We start from the raw sequence: 18,726 nt of genomic DNA on the forward strand, positions 1-18,726 counted from the left end.
TTCCTGTTTTAGTCTCTGTCTATAGGCAGGGAGCAACAAAATGGAGTCATGGTCAGCTTTTCCAAAAGGCTTTTCCGAAAGGCTGACAAAAATACTAGGATGGAAGCAAAGACTGTTACAAAGATTCGTTATGACGTTATAATCACTTACATTTGCTTCCATCCTAGTATTTTTGTCAGCCATCTTTGCTGAAGAATGTCTCCAGCCTTGGGTCGCATAGCATCAAATTCATCATGGGAACCACTCTATATGATTGGTCATCGCCCAGCGGTCGCTGCTGGTGATTTGCATAAGGTTGGGAAAAGTTTCTTTTTCACCACCTCCCACGCCACCTTCGCGCCGCCCAAAGGTCCCCAGCCCTCTCCGCCTTCCTTCCATTGAAATGAATGGGAAGCGATGTTTCACCACCTGCCATCTTGTGCTAGTGTACATGGGCCGTTAATGTGTTGTGAAATCTTTGTATAATTCTCTTAATTTTTCTGGACCCCAGAAAGAGTAGCTGCTGCCTTGGCAGCTAATGGAGATCCATAATAAATATTAATACAAAATACAAATACAGATGTGTCAAGTTGGCTAGATGTCCTTTGGGTAGCGGACCATTCTTGATACACATGGGAAACTTTTGAGTGTGAGAACCCCAGCAGCAATGCAGTTATTGACACACTCAAACCAGTGCACCTGGCACCTATTACCATATCCTGTTCAAAGGCACTGAAATCTTTTGTCTTGCCCATTCACCCTCTGAATGGCACTAATATACAATCCATGTGTCAATTGTATAAAGGCTTAAAAATCTTTCTTTAACCTGTCTCCTCTCCTTCCTACTGATTGAAGTGTATTTAACAGGTGACAATAAGGGATCATAGCTTTCACCAGGTCAGTCCATGTCATGGAAAGTGTATATAAAACACAGGAAAATTATGTTTTTGACTGCACTGGGCCTTTAAAGCATATTGAGTTAGTGAGAGAGAGAGGTGGGGCCTAACTCCTATGCGACCACAAAAAAACATCAGAATATTGTAATTTTTTAAAATAATATTTTATTATAATATGTAATTTCACAAACAGCATATCTCTATATGACATTCACAGTATTGTACACCCTGACCCATCAGATTCATATAAACACTTTGTTCCTCCGTTTGGTTCCCGGTACTCAAAGAAATAGAAATGTCCTCTCCAGGATTCTCATATACAAATAAAAGTACAAGAATAAGAAAAATACTCTCCATATTTTACACATTTATAAAATGTAATTTTCCAACAAAATCTCCCAGTGAATCAAAAAAAATCCCTTGTTTATATAATTTCTCATTTGTATTTATACATATACAATTACATACATGAAAATATTATTCAGTACAGTACGTGGTAGCTTTTCTGTTATAGATGAGTGCAGATTTCTGTAAGTAGATTAAAAGACCATACTGTATCTGTGAAGGTGATTCTCTTGTATTTTCTACAAGGATGTCCAAGGACTATGTACTTGTGTTTCTTGGATTATAAAGAGAACAAGTTTTAAAAATGCATCTTATGATGGCCTCTTTCAATAGATAATTGCCCCTCCCCTCTTATCAAAGTGAACATCTCCATTCTCAGGTTAATTAATGTACCATGCTACCTGGCTGCCACCTGGTGCAGCAGTGCCAGTGACCCACACAACTGCAGCTCTAGTAAAACAATAACGACCAGGCCATAGGAGGTCTTCATGCTCTGCTGGTTTTGTTGTGTCTTATTGGTCAATTAAATAATCTAAGTCAACATTAAGATGGGGAGTTAATGAACTTGTGTTATTCCAGTGATATTCCAGTTGGTTCCAGATTGAGTGCTGACCTACAGCTACATCATGTCCATGTAAAACACAATATTGTCCTTCTGGTGTGGTAGGTCATCTGATGCTCCTGCTGTCTTTGTGATTCACTCCAGACATTAAGACACAGCCAGAAACAGACACAGCCCATCACCTAGCCTGGAGGTCGTGGGCATTGCTAGCTGTGAGGGCAGTCAAAGTTTTCCTTCACTCCAGTACTAACAGAGGGTCAGGGGGCCCTTGTGTTCAGGAGTAGTGAGGGTCAGAACCAACAACCATAAGCTTGGAGATTTTTTTTAAACCCCCCTTTTCTCCCAATTTCAATTCCGATCTTGTCTCATCGCTGTAACTCAATCGGGAGAGGCGAAAGTTGAGTCATGCGTCCTCTGAAACATGACCTCCTTAACACCTGGAAGACAGCTGCAGGAAACACCGGAGGAAACACCGTTCAACTGACGATCGAAGTCGGCCTGCCACAAGGAGTCGCTAAAGCGCGGTGAACCAAGTACAGCCCCCCCAGCCAAAGCCTCCCCTAACCCGGGTGACGCTGGGCCAATTGTAAACCGCCCTATGGGACTCCCGGTCATGGCAGATTGTGACACAGACTGGGATCGAACCCAGGTCTGTAGTGATGCCTCAAGCACTGCGAAGCAGTGCCTTAGACTGATGCACCACTCGGGAGGCCAAGCTTGTAGATTTTAGACCGTCTGCCTCACAGCTCTCCCTGCAAGATGATACCCAAAGCCTCAAAAGTAAGAGGAACACTCTCCTCCTTCCCTCCCCATGCTCCTCTGGTTTATATATCAAGAAGAGAGTTAATTGTATGAACAAGGTCCCAATGTGCAGAGCTCTAGGCTTTTCAAACATGAAAGGAATTTCCTTATTTTACACAAAAACACGGCAGTCACAAGTGGGCCTGTAGACAGCCGGGTCTATAAGAGGCCGTGACCTTCTGGAGCAACAGCACTCCATGTTATTTCTGTTGTGTTCCCCCTCTGTCAAATTGTCAGGGGAGAGAAACCTTGTCCTGAAGGAAAATGGAATTGGTTTATCTAAAAGCAAGATAGCAAGTCTGCCAGGGAAATTCTCCAGGATCTAATGTTTCATCCTGGGACCTCTATAACTCCAAGCAACCCCTGACTTCACTGAAGCAGATACTATGAGAGAGGAATACAAAGCCAAATCACCTGACTATGTTTTAGATGAGGCAAGTGTTTGGTGGCTGTAAAGTAAATAAAAGACAGTGGTATTCTCTTGAAGATGGTTCTGAGTCAGATTCAATTGGTTGGATATACTGCTATAATGCAACCCCATGTCAGTGTGTAATCTTTGTCACTATTTGAAAGTCAAATAAATATGATTTTACCTCTACATCGGGACACAGGGGACCATATTTCCCTCCTCTTTCCTATACTAACACTGTGATGATTAACAGCCCCATTACATATTTTCCTTGAAAAGAGTATGATATGCCATAACTTTGTGTATTGAATTGAAGTAGGGATGTTCAGAAGGGACTCAGGGATCAAAGCACACATTGTAAAAGCCTCACTTGACTTTGTTGTGTTGTGTGTACAGTAATACCATGACATTCCTCCTGGGGATGAGCAGAGGAAGACCGGTATGTTTTGAGATGTGCTGTAAGTGAATCCAATTCACAATGACTTCTAATCAGAGGAATAAAAGCAAAGACGGTCTATTATATTGACAAGATATTTGAGTGAGCACTAACAATGGAAATCCATGTCCTCAAAGATGGGAGGCAAGATCAGGTGGGACCATTCTAGCCAATAAGCGGGCAGACGCGTGTGAACAACAGACCATAGAGATAGATAGAGGACACTTATTTGTATTTGTGCCACCATAGGCTTTTTAAAGTAGTTTGTTTTCTTCATTGGCTTATTGCCTCCAACTCATAAAAATCCCAACCCAATTGACTACTTTAAAATGGTGGAAGCCCTCAATGGCAATGTCCATGGTAAAACGGGTTATATCCATGATGAGTCCTCTATCTCTATGACAACAGGCACTTCTCTGATATAAAGTTGTTTTTGGGTAAGTTGCCGGAAACGCTACGTGCGTCCACTCATATCAGTGCATTCGTAACAACCTAACCATTATGAAATTTCTATTCGATAAAATAAGCCTCACCTAGCAAATTAGCAATTGCATTTTTTGATGACCAAATTCAACACTCTCATGCACCTTCATACAAAAATTCCTCACTTTGTGGGCTTATTTTCGTGGACAGATCTTGTAAAACCTCGCGTCGCCTATTCCTCTATGATAAAAGCTATTGTCAGCTCAGCAGCCGAACAACCAGCAGCACAATCAGCAATGATTGTCACTGACACGGAAGAGAACACACTGTTTGGACATGCTGAGGAAGTATTGCAGAATGCAGGATGAGCAAGAGAAAAGGGCTATGTTCCACACAGACAGACAGACAGACAGACAGACAGACAGACATAACATTTCACATTCTGTCTGCTTCTCCTTCTGCCAATCGTTACCTTTGCACTGACACCCAACGGCACTGTTTAGAATCGAAGTGAGAGGTGGTCTTGTTTGAAAGTAAAATAGAAGTGATAAAAATAAGGCGAGTTGTGCGGAAAGCCGTAAGGCACTTCCATTATGGTGGTGGTGACAGCGATCATCAACTAAACACTACACTGACCACTGAGTTCCTTACATGGCGACTGCTGGTTCCACAGTGTTTAGTTGCATGGAATACACATCAGATACTTTTACGTTAAAGCCATCATCATTGCCTTTATCATTGTAATGAGTTGTTTTCCGTTATGAGGTAACAATTAAAATTGTTGTTTTATGTTCAGATAACGTTCATGTGTTGATTTTCTCCAATTGTGATGTTTTGTCTTCTGTTATTAATGTCCGGGTTTTACAGTGTGATGATGTTCCCATCCTCTCTCATGCTCTCCTGGCTGCTGCTGGTCTTGGTGGGGCTGCCGTTGTGTGTAGGGGTGGTCATGGAGCTCAGGGAGGCCTTGCTGTCTGACAGAGAGCCGCTGCTGGGCAGGGACATGCTCTGGGGGAGGGGCCGTTGCCCCAGTGACGAGGACAATGGAGACTCTCTGTGGCTGCCGTTACCATTGGACACACAGTGATGGGGCAGGTAAGGTGGCAGGCTGTCAGTCTCAATGATAAGGTCTCCGTCTCCGTCCTCGTCGCTGTCGCCCTCCACCACGCTGTTACTGTTGCTATGGTGACTGACACTCTGAGAGGCAGTGCTGGGGGCTGAGTCATGGGAGAATGCGGAGCCTACGGATCCAGAGGAGCTGTTCCCCCCTGCCGAGACCCTGCTTGCCCGGGGCACCACGTTGTTGCGCTGGTTGGCCGGCTTCACCGTCACGATCAGGTTGTGGCTGTTGGCCACCATCATGTCTGTCACCTGGTCCAAAGACTTGCCGGCCACATCAATGCCGTTGACCTCCAGGATCTCATCGTTGACCCCCAGCAGGCCTGTGCTCTCAGCCAGGCCTCCACGCACCAGCCGTGAGATGAAGACACCAGGCACCTTCTCCACGCCCTGAGGCGTGACCCGCATGCTCACGCCGTCCCGAATATAGAAACCCAGGGGCTTGTGGGTACCGTGCTTGTGCAGGCGGACACGCCGGTGTGTCTCGGGCAGGATGTCGACATCGATGATGGAGGAGATCTGGCGGAAATCCTGGGGAAGGCCAATCATCAGGCCTGGTTTGGACTTCTGCTGAGCTGGGCGCAACCCTGCCAGGCCTTTTTTCCTCCTCTGCAGGGAGTTGGTGGCAAAGACCACAGGCTCATCCACATCTACAGGACAGAGAGAGGCACAGACAAAAGCCATGTCAGACAAAGACATAAAATGACAAGGCAGCACCAGAGTCTCAGTTCATTCCAAATATGGACCATCAAATAATGGTAGTATGCTCTGAGAAATTAAGGGGATTATGTTCAAGATGTCAACAGCTAACCTGGGGGTAAATCTGGTCAGTTGGAGAGCAAAAGGAAGGGAAACAGCACAGGTTTTAAATCTCCTCTAATGCCTCCGTCTGTCTTTCCATGCGTAAACCGTCAAAACCCAACTTTAAGATGTGGAGAAAGTTCACCTTTCAACTCTCAAGAAGGAAGTCTCATTTCCCTACTTTACAAATACACCTATTGATATAGAATGCAGTGGTCTCACTTTATCCTGCTGTATGTTTCTTTTGGCTTTTCTCTGGGGATTCGTTAAGATCAAATATTATGTCAACCATAGAGGCCCTGTGAAGTTATATACTCATTTCTATGATGTCAACAATCTGACCTGAGATTTTCAAAAACAGTGAGTCTCTATTCCACTGTTTTCATAGTTACCACTCCCAATAGCTCTCAACCCATTTCTCCTCTCGGTCTGTCTGTCCCTCACACACACTTTTGTTTCTTTTTTTCCCCAACTTTATTTAACCAGGTAGACTAGTTGAGAACAAGTTCTCATTTGCAACTGCGACCTGGCCAAGATAAAGCAAAGCAGTTCGACACAAACAACAACACAGAGTTACACATGGAATAAACAAACATAAAATAAATTATACAGTAGAAAAAGTATATATACAGCATGTGCAAATGAGGTGGGTTAAGGGAGGTAAGGCACTAAATAGGCCATGGTGGCGAAGTAATTACAATATAGCAATTAAACACTGTAATGGTAGAATGTGCAGAAGATTAATGTGCAAGTAGAGATACTGGGGTGCAAAGGAGCAAGATAAATAAATACAGTATGGGGATGAGGTAGTTAGATGGGTTATTTACAGACGGGCTATGTACAGGTGCAGTGATCTGTGAGCTGCCTTGACAGCTGGTGCTTAAAGCCAGTGAAGGAGATATTAGTCTCCAGCTTCAGTGATTTTTGCAGTTTGTTCTAGTCATTGGCAGCAGAGAACTGGAAGGATAGGAGGCCAAAGGAATAATTGGCTTTGGGGGTGACCAGTGAGATTTACCTGCTGGAGTGCATGCTACGGGTGGGTGCTGCTATGGTGACCTGTGAGCTGAGATAATGCGGGGCTTTACCTAGCAAAGACTTATAGATGACATGGAGCCAGTGGGTTTGGCAACGAGTATGAAGCGAGGGCCAGCCAACGAGAGCGTACAGGTCACAGTGGCAGGGTAGTATATGGGGCTTTGGTGACAAAACGGATGGCACTGTGATAGATTGCATCCAAGTTGTTGAGTAGAGTGTTGGAGGCTATTTTGATCGGGAGGATGGTCGGTTTTACAAGGGTATGTTTGGCAGCATGACTGAAGGATGCTATGTTGTGAAATAGGAAACCAATTCTAGATTTAATTTTGGATTGGAAATGTTTAATGTGAGTCTGGAAGGAGAGTTTACAGTCTTACCAGACACCTACAGTCATGGTCAAAAGATTTGAGAATGACACAAATATTAATTTCCAGTTTGCTGCTTCAGTGTCTTTAGATATTTTTTGGCAGATGTTACTATGGAATACTGAAGTATAATTACAAGCATTTCATAAGTGTCAAAGGCTTTTATTGACAATTACATGAAGTTGATGCAAAGAGTCAATATTTGCAGTGTTGACCCTTCTTTTTCAAGACCTCTGCAATCCGCCCTGGCATGCTGTCAATTAACTTCTGGGCCACATCCTGACTGATGGCAGCCCATTCTTGCATAATCAGTGTTTGGAGTTTGTCAGAATTTGTGGGGTTTTGTTTGTCCACCTGCCTCTCGAAGATTGACCACAAGTTCGCAATGGGATTATGGTCTGGGGAGTTTCCTGGCCATGGACCCAAAATATTGATGTTTTGTTCCCCGAGCCACTTAGTTATCACTTTTGCCTTACGGCAAGGTGCTCCATCATGCTGGAAAAGGAATTGTTCGTCACCAAACTTTTCCTGGATGGTTGGGAGAAGTTGCTCTCGGAGGATGTGTTGGTACCATTTTTTATTCATGGCTGTGTTCTTAGGCAAAATTGTGAGTGAGCCCACTCCCTTGGCTGAGAAGCAACCCCACACATGAATGGTCTCAGCATGCTTTACTGTTGGCATGACATAGGACTGATGGTAGCGCTCACCTTGTCTTCTCCGGACAAGCTTTTTTCCAGATGCCCCAAACAATCGGAAAGGGGATTCAGAGAAAATGACTTTACCCCAGTCCTCAGCAGTCCAATCCCTGTACCTTTTGCAGAATATCAGTCGGTCACTTATATTTTTCCTGGAGAGAAGTGGCTTCTTTGCTGCCCTTCTTGACACCAGGCCATCCTCCAAAAGTCTTCACCTCACTGTGCGTGCAGATGCACTCACACCTGCCTGCTGCCATTCCTGAGCAAGCTCTGTACTGGTGGTGCCCCGATCCTGCAGCTGAATCAACTTTAGGAGATGGTTCTGGCGCTTGCTGGACTTTCTTGGGCGCCCTGAAGCTTTCTTCACAACAATTGAACTGTTTTCCTTGAAGTTCTTGATGCTCCGATAAATGGTTGATTTAGGTGCAATCTTACTGGCAGCAATATCCTTGCCTGTGAAGCCCTTTTTGCGCAAAGCAATGATGACGGCACATGTTTCCTTGCAGGTAACCATGATTGACAGAGGAAGAACAATGATTCCAAGCTCCACCCTCCTTTTGAAGCTTCCAGTCTGTTATTCGAACTCAATCAGCATGACAGAGTGATCTCCAGCCTTGTCCTCGTCAACACTCACACCTGTGTTAATGAGAGTATCACTGACATGTCAGCTGGTCCTTTTGTGGCAGGGCTGAAATGCAGTGGAATTTTTTTGGGGGGTTTCACTTCCTTTGCATAGAGGGACTTTGCAATTAATTGCAATTCATCTGATCACTCTTCATAACATTCTGGAGTATATGCAAATTGCCATCATACAAACTGAGGCAGCAGACTTTGTGAAAATTAATATTTGTGTCAATCTTAAAACTTTTGGCCACAACTGTAGGTATTTGTAGTTGTCCACATATTCTAAGGCAGAACCGTTCAGAGTAGTGTTGCTGGACGGGCGGGCAGGTAGCGATCGGTTGAAGAGCATGCATTTAGTTTTACTTCCATTTAAGAGCAGTTGGAGGCCACGGAAGGAGAGTTGTATGGCATTGAAGCTCGTCTGGAGGTTAGTTAACACAGTGTCCAAAGAAGGGCCAGAGGTATACAGAACGGTGTCGTCTGCGTATAGGTGGATCAAAGAATCACCAGCAGCAAGAGCGACATCATTGATGTATACAGAGAAGAGAGTCGGCCCAAGAATTTAACCCTGTGGCACCCCCATAGAGACTGCCAGAAGTCTGGACAACAGAGCAACCTTGTGCTGATTGAGAGCAGAGATTGCTGGGAACAGGAAAACAGTACTTCAGAACCTGCCCCAGCGACAGAAAGTCAGTCAGAGATGGAGCAGGGGTAGTGGGGTATGTGTAAGGACACAGTGAGGATTTCCATAACTGTCAACCCCTACTGAGGGGTCAGAGGTTGTGAAACAGAATCAGATTGCATACCAGTCAGATGAATCACTGCTTCAGTCCCCACTGTTTACATTAAACAGACAAGACAGCCTAGCTCTATCATCACACCCACCTGACACATTCTCTGGTGTGACAGAAATAAACTAAATGTGTTGTTTTTTAGTGCTAGCTGGCAGGTAGCAGCACAGGGAGGAACCACTCAGGGCTCTGTTCTAAATGTGAAGCGACACTTGCTGGGGAGGAGAGAATATTTAAAGTTATTTTTAAACTGCGGAGAAGGATGTGCTGTGTGATCCTGTTTCTCAGAAAGACACGGAGGAGAGGTCTGGATGTGGTTATGTGGAGCACTGCCTGCTGAGAGAGTGAAACATAGGAAGTTATCAACACCTTAGAGAGGCCATGGCAAAAGAAAGAGAGCTTTTCCCTGTTTGGTTAGAGCTTTGGGAGATCACTGTATGACTAATGTGTATCATGGAGGATGCAGTGGATATGATCCTAACATTCAACACTGGTAAAAGCACACTTAGCTCGTGGCTAGTAATTGCCAATAGGTTTTATGGATGACAACAAACAGATTTGACCAAAGCCACAGGCTGTTGTATGAAGGGATGGATAAAATTAGGATTTGATGTATATCCAGGCTCAACTAGAGGGCATGAGACATAACAAGTGGGTGACAGCCTGGCCAGACTAGCTGTGAACCCTGACCTCAACACTATGAAGTGAAAACAATCTTCTGGTCACAACAGAAAAGCTCTTCCAACATGGAGAATACACAGAAAACCCAGTATATTCACTGTGTATACAGTATATATGCCAATACTATAAACATTTGCCAGTTATGGAAAGTGTGTGTGGTACAGTTTACATTTATCTGTATGTTTGTGTTAATAACATACAGTTGAAGTTGGAGGTTTACATACACCTTAGCCTTAACCTTAACATTTAAACTCCGTTTTTCACAATTCTATTTAATCCTAGTAAAAATTCCCAGTCTTAGGTCAGGTAGGATCACCACTTTATTTTAAGAATGTGAAATGTCAGAATAATAGTAGAGAATGTTTTATTTCAGCTTTGATTTATTTCACCACATTTCCAGTGGGTCAGAAGTTTACATACACTCAATTAGTATTTGGTATCATTGCCTTTAAATTGTTTAACTTGGGTCAAACGTTTCAAGTAGCCTTTCACAAGCTTCCCACAATACGTTGGGTGAATTTTGGCCCAGTCCTCCTGACAGAGGGGCGGCAGGGTAGCCTAGTGGTTAGAGCGTTGGACTAGTAATCGAAAGGTTGCAAGTTCGAATCCCCGAGCTGACAAGGTACAAATCTGTCGTTCTGCCCCTGAACAGGCAGTTAACCCACTGTTCCTAGGCTGTCATTGAAAATAAGAATTTGTTCTTAACTGACTTGCCTAGTAAAATAAAGGTACATTTTTTTTAAAGAGCTGCTGTAACTGAGTCAGGTTTGTAGGCCTCCTTGCTCGCACACGCTTTTTCAGTTCTGCCCACACATTTTCTATAGGATTAAGGTCAGGGCTTTGTGATGGCCACTCCAATACCTAGACTTTGTTGTCCTCAAGCCATTTTGCCACAACTTTGGAAGTATGCTTGGGGTCATTGTGCATTTGGAAGACTCATTTGCGACCAAGCTTTATCTTCCTGACTGATGTCTTGAGATGTCGCTTCAATATATCCACATAATTTTCTTTCCTCATGATGCCATCTATTTTGTGAAGTGCACCAGTCCCTCCTGCAGCAAATCACCCCCTCAACATGATGCTGCCACCCCTGTGCTTCACGGTTGGGATGGTGTTCTTCGGCTTGCAAGCCTACCCCTTTTTCCTCTAAACATAATGATGGTCATTGTGGCCAAGCAGTTCTATTTTTTTTTTCATCAGACCAGGGGACATTTCTGCAAAAAGTACGATCTTTGTCCCCATGTGCAGTTGCAAACCATAATCTGGATTTTCTTATGGCGGTTTGGGAGCAGTGGCTTCTTCCTTGCTGGGCGGTCTTTCAGGTTATGTTGATATAGAAGAGGTTTTACTGTGGATATAGATATTTTTGTACCGGTTTCCTCCAGAATCTTCACACAGTCCTTTGCTGTTGTTCTGGGATTGCTTTTCACTTTTCGCACCAAAGAAAGTTCAACTCTAGGAGATAGAACGTGTCTCCTTTCTGAGCGGTATGATGGCTGCGTGGTCCCATGGTGTTTATACGTGCGTACTATTGTTTGTACAGATGAACGTGGTACCTTCAGGTGTTTGGAAATTGCTCCCAAGGATGAACCAGACTTGTGGAGGTCCACAATTTTTTTTCTGAGGTCCTAACTGATTTATTTTGATTTTCCCATGATGTCAAGCAAAGAGGCACTGAGTTTGAATGTAGGCCTTGAAATACATCCACAGGTACACCTCCAATTGATTCAAATTATGTCAATTAGCCTATCAGAAGCTTCTAAAGCCATGACATCATTTTTGGAATTTTCCAAGCTGTTTAAAGTCACAGTCAACTTAGTGTATGTAAACTTCTGACCCACTGGAATTGTGATACAGTGAATTATAAGTGAAATAATCTGTCTGTAAACAATTGTTGGAAAAAATTACTTGTGTCATGCACAAAGTAGATGTCCTAACTGACTTGCCAAAACTATAGTTTGTTAACAAGAAATTTGTGGAGTGGTTGAAAACAAGTTTTAATGACTCCAACCTAAGTGTATGTAAACTTCAGTCTTCAACTGTACATGTTTGTGTGCCTGGGTGGGTTTAACTCAAGTGTTTGTGTGCCTGGGTGGGTTTAACTCAAGTGTTTGTTTGTGTAGGTCTGTTTGTGTAGTTCTGTTTGTGATTGTTCCACAGTCCTCACAGAGCTTACATTTACATTACATTTACATTTAAGTCATTTAGCAGACGCTCTTATCCAGAGCGACTTACAAATTGGTGCATTCACCTTATGACATCCAGTGGGACAGTCACTTAACAATAGTGCATCTAAAACTTAGGGGGGGTGGGGTGAGAGGGATTACTTAACCTATCCTAGGTATTCCTGTAGTCAGCCCTGCCTCCCTCCCTGTCCCCCTTCATTAGTTTTATTGTCTGGACCCCACAGAGAGCAGAGCAGCCTCTGTTATTAAACCCACTCATAGGCTGGAGGAGGCGGGCTGGAGGGTGAGCCCAACCGGAGAGCACGTGCGGGGCTAGGTCAGGAGGAAGGGAGGGATGGGGCCCAGGGTTACAGACCAGGAGGGTTGGGTCTGCTCAATGATCTATAGTAGGTGTCAATAAAACGTTTTTTAAAGAGTCTGCAGTACAGGGAGCACTGCAATACCTTCTGAATGATGCTTCCTCTGCACTGTGCACAATATCCCCACAGAGAGAATGCCAGAGTTCATTACAATGGTCTGTAAATGAGTCTTGACATAACAGCTAACTCACACAGACATGCAGGTTAACAGAGATTGAGGGCAAGACCACAGCTACTGTCTATAGAGGAACGGGGGAAATGCCTGCTACTAGAAATAACCCATCTGGAGTAAAATGTCTATTTCCCCTTTTTCTACTTCTCTTTCCCGCTCTCTCCTTCTCTCCTTCGAGTCTGTGTGGTTGTATCGGTACACAGTGTAAGCATTGCTAGCCCAGGGGCCTGTGTGGTTGTATCGGTACACAGTGTAAGCATTGCTAGCCCAGGGGTCTGTGTGGTTGTATCGGTACACAGTGTAAGCATTGCTAGCCCAGGGGTCTGTGTGGTTGTATCGGTACACAGTGTAAGCATTGCTAGCCCAGGGGTCTGTGTGGTTGTATCGGTACACAGTGTAAGCATTGCTAGCCCAGGGGCCTGTGTGGTTGTATCGGTACACAGTGTAAGCATTGCTAGCCCAGGGGTCTGTGTGGTTGTATCGGTACACAGTGTAAGCATTGCTAGCCCAGGGGCCTGTGTGGTTGTATCGGTACACAGTGTAAGCATTGCTAGCCCAGGGGCCTGTGTGGTTGTATCGGTACACAGTGTAAGCATTGCTAGCCCAGGGGTCTGTGTGGTTGTATCGGTACACAGTGTAAGCATTGCTAGCCCAGGGGTCTGTGTGGTTGTATCGGTACACAGTGTAAGCATTGCTAGCCCAGGGGTCTGTGTGGTTGTATCGGTACACAGTGTAAGCATTGCTAGCCCAGGGGTCTGTGTGGTTGTATCGGTACACAGTGTAAGCATTGCTAGCCCAGGGGCCTGTGTGGTTGTATCGGTACACAGTGTAAGCATTGCTAGCCCAGGGGTCTGTGTGGTTGTATCGGTACACAGTGTAAGCATTGCTAGCCCAGGGGTCTGTGTGGTTGTATCGGTACACAGTGTAAGCATTGCTAGCCCAGGGGTCTGTGTGGTTGTATCGGTACACAGTGTAAGCATTGCTAGCCCAGGGGTCTGTGTGGTTGTATCGGTACACAGTGTAAGCATTGCTAGCCCAGGGGTCTGTGTGGTTGTATCGGTACACAGTGTAAGCATTGCTAGCCCAGGGGTCTGTGTGGTCTATGAGTTCTTCTACTGGGCTGAGCTGTATTATTGACCAACTGGGCTATAATGTGGTCTAATGGTGAGTGAGATCCGAGGCTAATGTGCAGAGTGGCTAGCTACAGGGATACTGTCTCCCTAGTGTAAATGTCTAAGTGTGTGTGTGTGCCTGCATTAGTGCCGATGTAAGGAGGAACCATTGAAACCATCCCTTCACCAGGTCCTGTACCATCTATACTCCCACTTATCTTACAAAGGAAAGAACAAACACACACAAAAAAAATGTACACATTTCTAGGTATACCTATATGCCTGTAATATACACAGACAACTTGGAAAATCTTTGCCCTATGGTGAGGGGTTGTGGGAGGCTCCAACACATTCCAGAACAAACTGCTCTGATCTCCTAGCAACGTATTCCCCCTGTGCTTTCCTCACTATATCAAATGAATCAATAACCCACCTCGCTAGATCATGTGATCTCTGTAGGCTACATCATGAATCACCTGACTCATGTTATACACTGCATTACGTTACTGCAGCACAGGAGAGAGTAAATTCCTGTTAATAACCAGCGTCAGGAGGTCAATTCACTTCTGAATAACTGCTGACATCTCACATATCCTTGAGCATGTTGAGTTTAACACAATCATTATTTGCAGCAAAGCTGGTATTATAAAGGTGAGATTGCTGCATGTCAAGACAACAAGGCAGTCACTAGATTGAAACACTGAGAAGGGCTGAGGTGGGTGAGTTCAGTAGCACTGGGCCTTAGGGGAGGACATTGAAGTGAAGCCAGCAGTGGAGAGATGGGCTTATAGTATTCATGACTCTACTAGAATTGGAAATAACTATAATACAGCTAGACGTCTGCAGCCTTCAGGCATAGACACTGCTGATCCTCTCAGACATCTCAAACCTCTCCCACTGGATCCTATAGAAATGCTGCTTTACCCCACTTCCTCAAGAGCCTCTCTGACTCTCACACACAGAGGACAAGGAGCAAAGGGGTTGAGAGAGTGGGAGTGTGAGAGAGAAAGAGACAGAGACACAGAGAGACCCATCAATTTGCCTCCTGCCCTTGTCTAGCCTATAGTGACAGATCCCTCTGTGCTGCCATCCATGCTAACCTGGGAGGGTGTCCCCAGAGAAGTCACTGTGTCCCTGTCCTCAGGACCTGGGGGGGGGGGGTTGGTCACCCAAGGAAAGCTACACAGAGAGGTGTGTATTAAGTATCTATGGGTAAGGAGTCAACATCTGTCTCTCTGCTCAGCCATAAGCAGATTATGCTGCCTCTTTCAAATAACATAGGGTGAAAAGGGCATTTGAACTGGTTTAGTTTGCCTCCATTTTGATACAATGCCTTCTTGTCTATAGTTCAGACAGACATGCTATTGCAGAATATGATAGCTTATTGACAGTGGAGTTACACCTCCGTACTGTGTTATTGCAGTGTAACAGCTTATTGGTTGTGAGTTTGCACTTCATAATGCTGTGTTATTGCAGAGTGGAACAGCTTATTGACTAGCTTATACGTCACAATGGCAGGTTATTACAGAATAACAGATCTCACTGACTGACTGGCTGTCTGCAGGTGTTGTATGGCTGCTGAAATCTAGTCGCTTATTTCGCACCATATATACAAATACTAAAAATGTCATGCATTTTTCTGCAGCACTGTTAGCCTTTTTTCTATTGTTTAGGACCAGTTGGCACTACTCTGTATTGAGTGAGAACCCACCACAGCTGGGATAAGTAGTGCTGAGTTTAGCACTATTTAGCTGTCTGGATTCCTTTGAGGAAACAGCTAGCTGATTTCACGCTCTAATCAGACAGACAGCAATGGTCCAATAACTTAGTAACTGTTCCGTCACATCACATAAATCTGACTGGGAGAGTCCTGCCTTCGGGGCACACAGGCACTACTACTCCCTCTTGCCCTGACACCAGCCATGCTGGTGGGTTGTTTCTTCCTCACCCTCATTGTTCTGGTCTCCTTCATTCTAGATTATGAAAACGCTCATCACCATGAACACGGGTCCCACTCTGAGCTCATTGTCCTACTCTGGCTGTCATGCTGGCCCAGGCATGCTTTCACATTATTCCAGAGTGAGCAGGCCAGGCAGTGGAATGGAAAGCATGGCCTGGCAGAACCAGCACCAGCGAGCCCCCGTCCTCCAGGGTAGGGGGTTTGAGTGATGGACACCTGATGCTGCCAGCAGGAAGCAGATCAGAGTACTGCGGAGGCATCTCTTTGGCACCACATCTCCTGGATCCCCTTACAACGTCTGGCCACTGGCCGCATTGCAGCGCTGCTCCAAGAATAAACTATTCCTGTCGCAACATTCCAACAGCTGAGCTCTGTTGTTCATCAATGTTCAAATGTTCTCCAAATAAAGATCATATATGATCCAGGAGTTATATGAAGTTTTTTCCTGGTCAGGGCCTGTATCCACAAAGCATCTCAGCAAAGTTCCTAGGAATCCTGTTCAAACCTATTTTAAAGTGGCAATCAGAAGTTGAAAAAAATGATAGTGACATCCCTGCTCGGTAAAAAGCTGAGGGATGGGGCTGGAGATGTACAACCACTCAAATTCATAGGCAGAGCTATGGATGCAAGGACTGACCATCCCTGAAATCAACATTATAGTTCTAACCATGTTTTGAGGATATATTGTGTTTCACGAGATATAAGTTGTGTTTCTCAAGCATTAATGGGTACATTCTAAAAATGGATGTAGCAACTCCAGATTGCCCCTTCCAGACAAAAGAAACCTCCCAGCTCAGAGTAGGTTCTAGGATCATCTTAAGATATTGCTCAGACAAACTCTGAGCCGGGAGTAAAATCAACTCAGAAAAGTTTATCTCAGCTGGTAATCACGACAGTTTGAGGTACTACAAAGGAAAGATAGTGAAGACGCTCATTGCCATTGTTTTAATGAAATGTGAAATGTATAGCACACTTTCGAGACACCATGGTGAATGTGACTGTTGCAATGGTAAAACATTTGATATCATTTCTGACTGACACAATCACTTTGACTACTCTTAATTCGTGTCTGATTTGTTGGCGTGCCTAATATATATATTTCTGGACCAATTCTGATATTTTGAATAATGTGATAGGCATATGAATCATATATTATATTGGTTGTTAAGAGGAATTCTGATAATAATCACACTTGTCACTCCCGTGCTTTGGCACAGTGGGCTAGGCATCAAGTCACTTGCTGATAATATTGTATAAAACATTTGAAAGGTCTATCATTTTTTACCAAACACAATCAAAGTTAACATTGGCCTAAAATGTGTTCAATAACAGGATGTATGCATCTTTTTTAACAATGGGATATCGCTCTCCAAATGGACAACTTGAAATAACAGGATGTAGGCATCTTTTTTAACAATGGGATATCGCTCTCCAAATGGACAACTTGAAATAACAGGATGTAGGCATCTTTTTTAACAATGGGATATCGCTCTCCAAATGGACACCTTGAAATAACAGGATGTAGGCATCTTTTATAACAATGGGATATCGCTCTCCAAATGGACAACTTGAAATAACAGGATGTAGGCATCTTGTTTAACAATGGGATATCGCTCTCCAAATGGACACCTTGAAATAACAGGATGTAGGCATCTTTTATAACAATGGGATATCGCTCTCCAAATGGACACCTTGAAATAACAGGATGTAGGCATCTTTTATAACAATGGGATATCGCTCTCCAAATGGACAACTTGAAATAACAGGATGTAGGCATCTTTTATAACAATGGGATATCGCTCTCCAAATGGACACCTTGAAATAACAGGATGTAGGCATCTTTTATAACAATGGGATATCGCTCTCCAAATGGACACCTTGAAATAACAGGATGTAGGCATCTTTTATAACAATGGGATATCGCTCTCCAAATGGACACCTTGAAATAACAGGATGTAGGCATCTTTTATAACAATGGGATATCGCTCTCCAAATGGACACCTTGAAATAACAGGATGTAGGCATCTTTTATAACAATGGGATATCGCTCTCCAAATGGACACCTTGAAATAACAGGATGTAGGCATCTTTTATAACAATGGGATATCGCTCTCCAAATGGACACCTTGAAATAACAGGATGTAGGCATCTTTTATAACAATGGGATATCGCTCTCCAAATGGACACCTTGAAATAACAGGATGTAGGCATCTTTTATAACAATGGGATATCGCTCTCCAAATGGACACCTTGAAATAACAGGATGTAGGCATCTTTTATAACAATGGGATATCGCTCTCCAAATGGACACCTTGAAATAACAGGATGTAGGCATCTTTTATAACAATGGGATATCGCTCTCCAAATGGACACCTTGAAATAACAGGATGTAGGCATCTTTTATAACAATGGGATATCGCTCTCCAAATGGACAACTTGAAATAACAGGATGTAGGCATCTTGTTTAACAATGGGATATCGCTCTCCAAATGGACACCTTGAAATAACAGGATGTAGGCATCTTTTATAACAATGGGATATCGCTCTCCAAATGGACACCTTGAAATAACAGGATGTAGGCATCTTTTATAACAATGGGATATCGCTCTCCAAATGGACAACTTGAAATAACAGGATGTAGGCATCTTTTATAACAATGGGATATCGCTCTCCAAATGGACACCTTGAAATAACAGGATGTAGGCATCTTTTATAACAATGGGATATCGCTCTCCAAATGGACACCTTGAAATAACAGGATGTAGGCATCTTTTATAACAATGGGATATCGCTCTCCAAATGGACACCTTGAAATAACAGGATGTAGGCATCTTTTATAACAATGGGATATCGCTCTCCAAATGGACACCTTGAAATAACAGGATGTAGGCATCTTTTATAACAATGGGATATCGCTCTCCAAATGGACAACTTGAAATAACAGGATGTAGGCATCTTTTATAACAATGGGATAT

At 43.8% G+C, this 18,726-nt stretch overlaps 1 protein-coding gene across 1 annotated transcript in view; it reads right to left on the reverse strand.

The window, feature by feature from the left end:
- Nucleotides 1-1,026: 1,026 nt before the first annotated feature.
- LOC124037105 (partitioning defective 6 homolog alpha-like) overlaps nt 1,027-18,726 on the reverse strand; it is a 45,705-nt gene continuing 28,005 nt past the window's right edge. Inside the window, exon 3 of the mRNA XM_046351752.1 lies at nt 1,027-5,620. Within this exon, the coding sequence (XP_046207708.1) occupies nt 4,713-5,620 (908 nt within the window). The 3' untranslated portion in view covers nt 1,027-4,712. The remainder of the gene's footprint in view (nt 5,621-18,726) is intronic.

This window comes from Oncorhynchus gorbuscha, linkage group LG01, assembly GCF_021184085.1.
Source record: "Oncorhynchus gorbuscha isolate QuinsamMale2020 ecotype Even-year linkage group LG01, OgorEven_v1.0, whole genome shotgun sequence".
Lineage (NCBI taxonomy): Eukaryota > Metazoa > Chordata > Actinopteri > Salmoniformes > Salmonidae > Oncorhynchus > Oncorhynchus gorbuscha.